Raw genomic sequence first — 12,701 nt, forward strand, 5'->3', positions numbered from 1 at the left:
ATTGTAATTCTTGCATTAAGGAAAAATTGTCATTTGGGTTCAAAGGTCTTCATGCCATGCAGTAACTGGGACTGAAGAAAAAAAAAAAGAGGCTCTTTGAAACAAGCAGCCCATAGGCAAAGGGCGGCACCTGGTTTCAGAATGCCTGTGAGCTTCAATTTTTCCAATGCAGATAAAAGCTAAAGTGTTGGGTTAGTGTTTAAAAGGCTTTGGAAATCAAGAATACATTTCTAGATAAGAAATTTGGAAGTAAAATTGTCCCAAATAATTATTGCAAAGTGAGAAAAGGAGAATTATGGCTACCAAAATGTTTAATTGCCATTCCAGCTTCTTTGTAGGTTTTTTTTTTTGTAACAGTTTCCAGCTTGCCCACAGAGAAGCAAAGGTGATTCCTACAAGTTTGTCATGCTTAAAAACTACTTCTGTGTGGACCACCTTGTTGCTTTTAATTGGAGTAAAGTGGCCTCTTGTAAGAATCACTGATCTGAAATCTGTGGTTCGAAGCCAGCCCGGGCAGAGAAAGGTCCCTGTGAGAGACTTGTCTCTAATCAGCCAGCAGAGTGCTGGGAACGGAGTTGTGTGGAGCTCAAAGTGGTAGGGTGCTAGTCTTGAGCTGGAGAGCTGGGGGACAGCGCTCAGGCCCTGAGTCCAAGTCCAGTGGAAAGTCACTCCTCCTGGGACAAAAGTGATAGAGCATCCAGAGGCAGTAAGCCACTGCTTGGATGGCAGAGATGGTGTCAGATCCAAGAGTCACTCCTGTTTGGCCTTTCAAAAGTTAATCAAAGCCGGGAAGTCCTAGAAGAATAGTTCATAAGCATGCCTTACTAATGCCCATGCCATGTCTGGGCCCGAACTTGCCAGTCATCTGTGATAGTGGTTAGTAAGGGTAAGTTTGTCAAATGAGAGGATAGTTTAAAATCCCAACCCCCACATCTACTCAAAGCTCTGACTGGCAGTGAGAATTTTAAGCTGATACATCTGTTCAGGAAAGAAAGCTTGTAGACCTGAGATTGTGTCCTTATTGAGATGTGTTAAAGGCCCGCAAAGGTAATTTTTTTTAGGTCATCAGAGATCAGTTCCCCAGCCAGTCAGGAAAAAGCTTTTACAAACTAGAATGTTAAAAGGCACAAATTTGTAAACCTGAAGTCACCCATCTGGGCTTCATATTAAAAGAGGGCAAGCATTGGCTGTCAGATGCACGTAAAGAGACTGTGCTGAAAATCCCTGTGCCTAAGTCAGCCAGACAAGTCAGAGTTCCTGGGAACAGCAGGCTTTTGCCAGCTGTGGATACCTGGGTTCGCTGAGATGGTCAAGCTTCTATATGAAGCCACCAAAAACCTCCCAGAATTTTATTGGACTGAGCAGATGCAAAAACCCTTTGAGGCAATCTAGAAAAGCCTTCTGGAAGCCCCTGCCTTAGGCCTACTTGACATGAATACCAAGAGAGGGGGCTATTGACAGCTGGAGGAAAGGCCATTAGAAACAAGCAGGAGATTTTAAGCCTCATCCGGGCCCTATGGGAACCAGCAAAGATTGCCATTATGCACTATCTGGGTCATCAAAAGGGAGTTGATTCGGTGACTAGAGGGAATAATCTGGCCGACCAGGCAGCTAAGGAAGCAGCCCTTCAGCCCAGAGAAGTATTGACTCTAGTAGACCCAGAGCCACGAGCTTTGCCTCCTGTGCCCAGTATTCCCAAGAAGACTTGGAGTGGATAAAGAAAATTCCCATGTCCCACAAACCCCTGGACAGAGAAGGAAACAATGACTGGTGGAAAACTTGTGAAGGGAAACTTATCTTGCCACAAGGGCTGGGTAAGGGGATCCTTAAGAGAATCCACCAAGCTTCTCACATGGGAACCCGAAGAATGCAGGACTTGCTCCGACACTCCAAAGTGAAAATTAGAAAGGAGATCAACTGGTTAAAAATATTGTTAAAAATTGTAAGGCCTGTCGGCTCACCAACGCCCCCAATCAACCAGTTACTAAAGGAGCTCACCTCCGTGGGGCGTGTATTGGGAAGTAAATTTCGCAGAAATTAAACCTGGAAAAATTTGGATACAAATATTTGCTAGTTTTTGTAGACACCTTTTCAGGATGGGTTGAAGCCTATCCAACAAAGCATGAGACTGCAAATGTAGTGGCTAAGAAGATCCTGGAAGAAATCCTACCCAGGTATGGCTTCCCATCCACCATTGGGTCGGACAACGGACCGGCCTTCATCTCAAAAGTAAGTCAGGGAATAGCCGCTGCACTGGGGACGGATTGGAAATTGCATTGTGCTTATAGACCCCAGAGTTCAGGACAGGTAGAGAGAATGAATCGGACTCTAAAAGAGACCTTAACTAAATTGGCCTTAGAGACTGGCGCAGACTGGGTGTCACTCCTTCCTTTTGCTCTGCTTAGAGTAAGAAATTCTCCATATCAGCTTGGCTTTACTCCTTTTGAAATAATGTACGGGTACCCCCCGCCCATTATTCCTAGCCTTCAGACTGAATTGCTTGCTTATTTGGATGATGCTGAATTTTTGTGTAAACTTGATTATTTGCAGCTCGTGCACAAGAATATGTGGCCCCAACTTAAGGCATTATATGATTCTGCTTCTGTCCCTACCCCCCATTTATTCAGACCGGGGGACTGGGTGTTCGTCCGGAGGCATAACCCCAAATCCTTAGAACCACAGTGGAAGGGACCCTACGTAGTGCTACTGACTACTCCCACTGCCCTCAAGATAGACGGCATCGCCACTTGGGTCCATTGCTCCCACGCCAGGCTAGCTGACCCCTTTGCCCTGGACGACGACTACCGTGGTGGAACATGGAAGGTCTAAGGTCTCCAAGCACCGGACTCAGCCGCTTTGCCTTCGCCTCAAGAAAAGAAAGTTAGACTGAATATTGTTATAATTTTCTTTTGCCTTCTGTCCTTGCTACTCTGGCTAATGTTGATGTTATTTTGGCAGCTCACTCCAAAGTGATGTGACCCTCTTATTTTAGCAACTAGCAGGAGTCCTGTAAAGTCTCATGCAAGCAAGAAGGCATTGGTAGTTTTGGGCTTGCTCAGGAATAGGGGTATAATTCCCAGTTTGGAGTAAAGCTTCTAATGGACATCTGATCCTGCAGTCCCTTGGTAAAGTATAGGTTCCTGGCTAGGTAAGGTCAACGTCCCTCAGTCAGCCTGAAGAAGCTACAGAAGATGGATGATCTTCACCCATCAGCCCCCCTTTAAAACCAAGGGACCAGAGTTGTTTTTGGTTACTACTTTGGGCCCTATTGGCCCATGCCTTATCTCTATATCATCCCCTAGACATGCAAGCTATTGAAATGGACAGAATGGAGCCATGATTGGCTCCCAAGGTACCAAAGAGAAAAGGGGGAAATGAAGTGCCAGACTTTGAAGTCAGGCCCCACTTTACCATGTGAACCCCACTTTACCATGTGAACCTGAGATAAACAGGCCCTGTGAGCAAACCCAGGACAAGCTTATTAGGGCCCAGCCGGTCAAGAACTCTAACCGCTGGGAATGCTTAACTCTGACCACCCCTAGAATGCCTCGAGCCCTGAGCCAATCAGATTTGTACCTGTGTCCTAATCTTGCTTGCTTGAACACCTGATTGTTGTAACTTTGTTTTTTGCCTGTATAAGCTCTGTGTAATCGCAGCTGGAGGCTCCCTCCTAACTCGAGGCTCCCTCCTAACCTCCACTGTGTTGGTGGGTAGGACGAGGCCCGAGTTGCAGCTTGCTTGAATAAAGCCTTGCCTTGCTTTTGCATTTCGAAATGTCTGGCTCTAGGTGTTCTTCTTGGTGATCTTCTTGCGACTTGGGCATAACAGTAAACACATTTGCATTCTCCAGCTTACAGTTTCTGTTGCTACCATTGTAGCATAAAAGTAAGCAAACAGAAAATAGAGGAGCCACATTTTTATTTACACATATTTGAAATTCAGAAAAAAGAAATTGTCAATTCATATAACTTACAAGCCAAGAACTATTTTTATCTTTTGCAATCATTTAAAAATCTAAAACAGATTCTTAACTCACAGGCAGTTTGAAAATGAATGTGGTAGGTGGGTTTTAATCTACAGGGTAGCTTGCTAACTCCCCATCTAGTGGACACATCCTGAATTTGGGGGTCAGACTAGGATTTCAATTGTGTTTGTCACTTTCTAGCTGTGTGACCTTGGGCAAATTACATAATCTTTTTAAATGTCTGACCTTGATGAGTTGCTGGGAGCATTAGAGATAAATTATATAAAGTTTTTGCACACTCAGGGCACTCACTGAGTTCCTTTATGATTTCACTGGAGGATTTCCAACCCAGAGCACAAAGTATGTCTTGAAGTTTTTAAGGGCATGAAGTCCAAAAAGTAGATACCAGGTATTATTATTATTGTTGTTATTGTTATTGTAATGGGGTCCCCCCAAGGGAGGGGACCACAATGTAATGGGGTCCAAGGGGGGGGGAAATCCCCCTCCCTCCAAGAGTCCACCACGCAGACAGTCTCAAGTAAAAAGATGGATTTATTGGGGAAGTAAAAAGTATACTGACTGGCCAGGGTCTCGGCCCAGACTCGGAGCTGGAACCTCGACTGTAAAAAGCAATCCGGCCTTGGCAGCCCAGACTGGGGAGCTGGGACCGTGCACCCTGGGCCACACTCACGGTTGGGTTACAAAGGCAAACACCATATCATCAAGCCTGCCACACGCAGGTGGCCAATGAGGTTACAACAATTACAGAGCATGCCAGGTCACATGCAGGTGGCCAATGGAGTTAAAATCTGCCTCATAGTGACTGTTTAAACCAACCTATCATGTTAGTTAGACTTGGCACATGGATTTGGTGGCGCTCACAAGATGCAGGTGGACACGCCTACTCATGGGAGGGCACAGGTTTAACCTTGAGCATTCACTACTCAGGTGGTCAAGTAGTTTACATAATCTTATCACAACAAAGGGAATCTTCCCTGGTTAGGGCAGGGGAGATATTAGTGAAGATGGAGTTGGCTTCTGTTTTCTTTAACTAATCTGAGATGGAGTCAGTCTGACACCCCTCAACAGCCCATGATGGCGCTGGCCAGATCTGACCTCCATATTACAGTTATTATTTATCCTGGGAATGTTCTTTACCCTGACTTCAAATGCACACATGTTGCAGAGAATGTTCATATTTACAGATAAGCTTTCATGTATGTTTCTCCATGATGACAGGGGGAATTGAGCTCTCACTGTCTCCAGTTTAGTCTTTCATAATTTTATAACACTTCATAGTAAAAGGGTTTTGTTGTTGTATATGTGTGTGAGTATGGGTGTGCCAGTACTAGTGCTTGAACTCAGGGCCTTGGTGCAGTTCTTGAGCTTTTTTGCTCAAGGGTACCTCTCTACCACTTGAACACCACTTCTGGTTTGGAGGTAATTAATTGGAGATAAGAGCTCACGGATTTTCCTGCCCAGGATGGCTTCAAACCATGGTCCTTAGATCTCAGCTTCCTGAGTAGCTAGGATTACTGGTGTGAGTCACCGACCCTGGTCTCAGTATAATTTTTTTAAATTCATTAAATCAGGAAGTTTTAACCAAAAAAAATCAATCTACATTATTTATTTTATGAAAGGCACATTTTAGTAACTAAAACATTGTCTTATCTTCAAGATCTGTGACACAAAAGGATTGGGGTTTCCCGATTAGATCTTTCTTGACTTCTAAACTCACCTACTTTTCTCTGTAGAAATAGCCCATTTCAATACTTGACCATTTCAATATATCATAGTATTATTTCCATGATTCTAGTTGGTTTGGTGCAGCTATAATTAAATATATAACTATCATTTACAAGTTTGGTAATTTGCAAAGAATAGAAATTTAGCTGGTGGCTCATGGCTGGAATTCTACTCAGGAGGGTGAGATCTGAGGATCACAGTTCAAAGCCAGCCTGGGAGGGAAAGTTCATGAGACTCTCCAATTAATTACCACAAAGCCAGAAGTGGAGTTGTGTGGCTCAAAGGGTAAAGTGCTAGCCTTGAGCACAAAAACTTAGGGACATGCAAACCCCAGGAAGGGCACATTTGGTGGTATTCAAGTGTATATAAATGTAGTAACTGAAACACAGTAGATTCAAGGGAGATATCAAATAGTCTAATTCCTTAGAAAGGCAAAATCAAAGTTCAGCAAAATAAAACACCAGGAAGTAGGTACTAGAAAGGGGTAAACAATGAAGAAGAGAAAAGGATAGGGATGTAGCAAACATCCAGTGTATTCCCACAAAATTAGGAGTGAGAGAAGGGCTAGGTATGGGAGGGATGGGTAAGAATGTGGAAAGGTTGGGCTGGGAATGTGGTTTAGTGGTAGAGTGCCTAGCATGCATGAAGCCCTGGTTTTGATTCCTCAGCACACAGAAAAGTCTTGAAGTGGTGCTGTGACTCAAGTGTAGAGTGCTTGCCTTGAGCAAAAGAAGCTCAGGGACAGTGCCCAGGCCCTGAGTTCAAGCCCTAGCACTGGCCATAAAAAAAAAAGTAAAAAATAAAAAAGAATGTTGAAAGGGGTGTCATTGATCAATAGCTATTGTATTCCTAAATTGTTTTGTTAAATGGCAACTCCTTTTTTTGTTTTGTTTTGTTTTGGGTTTTTTTGGCCAGTCCTGAGCTTGGACTCAGGGCCTGAGCACTGTCCCTGGCTTCTTTTTGCTCAAGGCTTGCTCTCTGCCACTTGAGCCACAGCGCCACTTCTGGCCATTTTCTATATATGTGGTGCTGGGAAATCGAACCCAGGGCTTTATGTACATGAGGCAAGCACTCTTGCCACTAGGCCATATCCCCAGTCCCGTGATGGCAACTCCTTTGTACAACCACTTAAAGATAATTAAAAAAAAAAAGAAAACAAAGTAGAAGAATAGAAATCAGGGTGAAAGCTGACCTCTGCTTTTCTGATGGTACTTTAAATGCCATGTCTGGCTTACACTTATAATCTTTGTTACTCAGGAAGCTGAGAGCTGGAGAATCAATCCAACAGAGGCAGAAAAGTCCAGGAGAGTCATCTCCAATTAACCAGAAAAATGCTAGAGTAGAGGCCTGCTTGAAATGGTAGAGTGCCATTCATGAGCAAGAAAGTAGAGTAGGATCATGAAACCCTGAGTTCACATATAAATAGTCATTCACTTATCCAGACTTTCAGCAGCAGTCAGTCAATCTGTTGTTAGTGATTTGAGTTCCTGTCCTCAGGGAGGGTCTTGGAGGAGCCACAAAGCCAAGGAAATAGTCTGTGTTCAAGGAGAGTGCTTCAGTTTAGTCATAATTTTAAGAGCAGTAGCTTCAAGCATTAAATGGACTCAGGCGTGGAACTCAAGGTGGCTTCTAGTTGGGGGTCCAGTTCTTTCACCCCTCCAGCACTCAGCTCCTCATTTGTAAAATGGGGAAATGAGTATGGACCTCATAAAGAGTTCTGAGAAATTAAGGACATGCTTTACAACGAGTGCTTAAGAAATGGTAGGAATGATCAGAACTAAGCAACGAGTAAACCTATCAGGCAGGACTGACTCGGTTACACTGGGGAAGTCCCATTTCTCAGTGGCTTCTGTCTCACCTGATTTCTCACATTTCCATTGTGACTCAGCTCTGCCTCATCTTCCTTTGGGATTCAGGCTGACTGAGAAGTCTCTATCTGGAACACCAGATAGAGGTGGCGGCAAAAGAGTTGAGCCAGTTCAAAAGTGTTTTCGGGGACTGAAGTGAAGCACCAGCCTTACTTCTCATCTTCCATTGGCCATATCAATCAAGTCATGTGATCAAACCAAACCGGAGCCTGAAAAGAGAATTCTCCCCTTGGCAAAGGCACAGATATCTTATGTTTTGCCACAACATTCTTTTTATTGTGAATAACAATTGAAGGAGAGAGAATTAAAATAAATACCGCACTTCTGTTGTATAGAGGGTTATTTATTATTATTTATTGGATTACTTATTCTACTATTAGCAAAACAAATTATATATTTTAGATATATGTTATACATTATATATTATTATTATTGGATTATTTATTCTACTATTAGCAAAACAAATTTGTGGGGCTCTGGCTATAACACCAAAAAAAAATTCAACTTGCAAATGAAGTCCTAATACTCACACAGGCAACAGACATTTTCAAATACAGTTTACAGCTATTTACATGTGAAAAAAGCTGCTGGAAGTCTCCAAAAGTGTGGTATGTAAAAGGAGGGCTGAAAGCTGAGTCAACACAAGTTAGGCTTGATTGCTACCAGGATAAATGGTTCTTTAAGATTTTCTCAGAAAGGCTAGCCATCATCAACTTTTGTCATGTTTACATACAACCAAAGATAACTGTATATACACTCCCAACAGTCATTAAATACAAAAAGTTCTATGGAAGCCAAACTTTTGTTTGCATTCTTCAAGGCTTTCAGAGGTGAACAATAATCAAACTAAACAACCCCTTTTTGTCATCCAACCTGTTTTTAAGATGAATTTGGAAACATCAAGAGCATTCTGGTGAAATTAACCTAAGTGTGGAATATGTGTGTGCACACCCCCCTCCCCACACACATAGAAACACACGAGTTGTCAATCTTTTTGGTCAGTTAGGGTCCTTTTGTTACAAAGAACAGACTCTTTTCTAGGAAAGAAAATAAATCTCTAGTATTGGCAATTAGGTAGTGCAGAGAATTTCCAGGAGAGCTTTGCACTTGGAAACTGAGAGTGAATTACATCCATTGTTTTGCTGGATTGCTCTGTGAAGGTGGCTGCCAAGCCCGGCACAGGGCTGCTGCGGCCTCTGCCAAGTTGCCCTTCCTTGTTCTCAGCCACCATGCCAAAGCAGATCCCAGTGACTTCCTCCTTTTTTCTTTTCTTTTCTTTCTTTCTTTCTTTCTTTTTTTTTTTTTTTACTTCCTTCCTACAATCTCTTCCAAGTCTTAGGCATGGGCCATTTTAACCCAGTGATGAGTCACATTTAGCATCAAACAGTGAGAGAATGGAGTCATTCATGCTTTGTGATGGTTATGACATGCACCATCCTCTGGGAAGTCCTTGTCCTCCTCCTCCTCCTCCTCTTCCTCTACCCTCCCCCTCTCCGTCCCCCTCCTTCTTCCCCTTCTCCCCTCCTCCTCCTGCTCCTCCTCCTCCTCCTCCTCCTGTTCCTCCTCCTCCTCCTCCTGTTCCTCTTCCTCCTCCTTGTCCTTTCCTCCTCCCTCTGCAGTTTGTACTTGCTCAGTTTGCTTACCTATGACTGGCACTCTACCACTTGAGCCACACCTCCAGCCTGGCTTTTTGATGGTTAATTGGAGATGGAGTCTCATGGACTTTTTTGTCTGGGTTGGCTTCAAACTGTGATCCTCTGAGTAGCCAGGATTATAGATGTGAGTCACTGGCACCCAGCTTTAGGAAATTTTCTTTTATAAGGAAGCATATTATGTATAGTTGACTTGGTTATTATTATTTTTGTTTATGTTGCTGTTGGGATTGAACCCAAGGCTCTATGCATAGTAAGCACATGCTCTGTCACTGGTCTGTATCCCCAGTTGTCTATTTTTGTGATGACAGCAGTTATGGGTTGTTGCCTAGAAGTATTCATTCATTGGGAGTGGCAAAAATGATGATCTTATACTTGTATCGTTTCTTCTTTTTTCATGTTTTATTTTCCTTTTGATGGTATTGGGGTTTGAACTCACAGCCTTAGGCAGTTAGTGGCTTTACCACGAGCATTTCCAGTCCTATGTCATTTCTTTAAATATTTTTAGTTGGGACAATTTAATAAAGATACTTTTCCCTTCCTCTACTTTTTTCTGCTATAGGCTGGCATGCTACCACTTTAGCTACAGTGCCACTTCCGGCTTTTTCTGCTTATGTGGTGCTGAGGAATCAAACCCAGGGCTTCATGCATGCTAGGGAAGCACTCTACCACGAAGCCACATTCCCAGTCCCTTTTTGTTTCTTCTTGATTGGTCGTGGGGCTTGAACTCAGGGCCTGGGGCTTGAACTCAGGGCCTGGGAGCTGTCCTTGAGCTTTTGTGCTCAAGACTAGCACTTTGATCCATAGCTCCACTTCCATTTTTTTTCTTTTTTTTTTTTTTTTGCCAGTCCCTGGCTTCTTTTTTGCTCAAGGCTAGCACTATGCCACTTGAGCCACAGGGCCCATTGTGGCCATTTTCTGGATATGTGGTGCTGAGGAATCGAACCCAGGGCCTCATGTATACGAGGCAAGCACTCTTGCCACTAGGCCATATTCCCAGCCACTCCACTTCCATTTTTGAGGTGGCTAATGAGAGATTAGAGTCTCTGCCTTTTCTGCCCAGACTGGCTTTGAACCATGATCTCCCAGCCTGAGTCTGAGTAGCTAGGATTTCAGGTGTGAGCCACTGGTACCCAGCTTATTTCTAGAGTTTTATCATCTAATTTCTGCATCTTTTGTAGCTCTGCCTTATGTTGTCCTTTTGTGTCTTATATCTTATTTTTAAAATTATTTTTCTTTTTTTGTGGTAATACTGGGGCTTGAACTCAGGGCCTTGTGATCTTCCTTGGCGTTTACAATGAAGACTAGTGCTCTATTACTTAAGCCACAGCTTCACTTTCTTTTCCTTAATTTGGAGATAAATGTCTCTTGGATTTGTCTGCCTATGCTGGGTTTGAACCATGATATTCAGATATCAGCCTTATGAATAGCTAGGATTATAGGCATACATCACCAGTGCCTAGCTGTGTCTTGTATCCTTTAAAAACGTCTTTTAGGGGCTTTGGGTATAACTTACCTGCCTAGCATGTGTGAAACTATGGGCTCCACATCCAGTACTACAAAAAAAGAAACAAACAATAAAAGCAAAAAAAGTATTAGAAATGTTTCTCAGGTTCTTATTCTCTGTTTCTCCTAATAACTATAGATTTGATATTAACATTTGTATGTTGTTTGTTTAAAAAAATTAACTACTAAACTTGTAGAATGAACAGGATTAAAAGTACTCAATTCGTGGGCTGGGGATATAGCCTAGTGGCAAGAGTGCCTGCCTCGGATACACGAGGCCCTAGGTTCGATTCCCCAGCACCACATATACAGAAAACGGCCAGAAGCGGCGCTGTGGCTCAAGTGGCAGAGTGCTAGCCTTGAGCCGGAAGAAGCCAGGGACAGTGCTCAGGCCCTGAGTCCAAGGCCCAGGACTGGCCAAAAAAAAAAAAAAAAAAAAAAAAAAAAGTACTCAATTCGAGCGGAGCAAGCGAGCTGAGTGGTTGTGTGGTCGTGTCTCGGAAACCGGTAGCGCTTGCAGCATGGCTGACCAACTGACTGAAGAGCAGATTGCAGAATTCAAAGAAGCTTTTTCACTATTTGACAAGGATGGTAATGGAACTATAACAACAAAGGAACTGGGAACTGTAATGAGGTCTCTTGGGCAAAATCCCACAGAAGCAGAGTTACAGGACATGATTAATGAAGTAGATGAAGTAGTAGGTAATGGCACAATTGACTTTCCTGAATTTCTGACAATGATGGCAAGAAAAATGAAAGACACTGACAGTGAAGAAGAAATTAGAGAAGCATTCCGTGTATTTGATAAGGATGGCAATGGTTATATTAGTGCAGCAGAGCCTCGCCATGTGATGACAAACCTGGGGGAGAAGTTAACAGATGAAGAGGTTGATGAAATGATCAGGGAAGCAGATATTGATGGTGATGGTCAAGTAAACTATGAAGAGTTTGTACAAATGATGACAGCAAAGTGAAGACATTGTACAGAATGTGTTAAATTTCTTGTACAAAATTGTTTATTTGCCTTTTCTTTGTTTGTAAATTATCTGTAAAAGGTTTCCCCTACTGTCAAAAAAATATGCATGTATAGTAATTAGGATTTCATTCCTCCATGTTTTTTTTTATCTTACTGTCATTGTCCTGAAACCTTATTTTAGAAAATTGATCAGGTAACATGTTGCATGTGGCTTACTCTGGATATATCTAAGCCCTTCTGCACATCTAAACTTAGATGGAGTTGGTCAAATGAGGGAACATCTGGGTTATGCCTTTTTTAAGTAGTTTTCTTTTAGGAACTGTCAGCATGTTGTTGTTGAAGTGTGGAGTTGTAACTCTGCGTGGACTATGGACAGTCAATATATGTACTTAAAAGTTGCACTATTGCAAAACGGGTGTATTATCCAGGTACTCGTACACAATTTTTTTGTACTGCTGGTCTTGTACCAGAAACATTTTCTTTTATTGTTACTTGCTTTTTAAACTTTGTTTTAGCCACTTAAAGAAAATCTGCTTCTGGCACAATTTGCCTCAATCCATTCCAAGTTGTATATTTGTTTTCCAATAAAAAATTACAATTTACCGAAAAAAGTACTCAATTCTAATTTTCCTTTCTATTGTTTACCTGTTGTGTTTTATTTATTTATTTATTTATTTATTTATTTATTTATTTATTTATTTTTGGTTGGTTTTGGGGCTTGAACTCTGGGCCTGGGTGCTGTCTCTGAGCTCTTCAGCTCAAGGATAGTACTCTACCACTTGAACCACAACACCACTTCCTGTTTTCTGGTAGTTAATTGGAGATAAGAGTCTTATGGCCTTCCTTCTCTGTTTTTGTTTTTGTTTTTTTGCCAGTCCTGGGCCTTGGACTCAGGGTCTGAGCACTGTCCCTGGCTTCTTTTTGCTCAAGGCTAGCACTTTGCCACTTGAGCCACAGCGCCACTTCTGGCCATTTTTTTTATATATGTG

General features: G+C 42.5%; 1 protein-coding gene across 1 annotated transcript; it reads left to right on the plus strand.

Moving 5' to 3' along the window:
- Positions 1 to 11,199: 11,199 nt before the first annotated feature.
- LOC125353096 (calmodulin-1-like) lies at positions 11,200 to 12,323 on the plus strand. The gene has a single exon (XM_048348561.1). The coding sequence runs from the start codon at positions 11,258 to 11,260 to the stop codon at positions 11,708 to 11,710; it is 453 nt and encodes a 150-aa protein (XP_048204518.1). The 5' UTR covers positions 11,200 to 11,257; the 3' UTR covers positions 11,711 to 12,323.
- The last annotated feature ends 378 nt before the right edge of the window (positions 12,324 to 12,701 follow it).

This window comes from Perognathus longimembris, chromosome 6 (genome assembly GCF_023159225.1).
Source record: "Perognathus longimembris pacificus isolate PPM17 chromosome 6, ASM2315922v1, whole genome shotgun sequence".
Taxonomy (NCBI): Eukaryota; Metazoa; Chordata; class Mammalia; order Rodentia; family Heteromyidae; genus Perognathus; species Perognathus longimembris.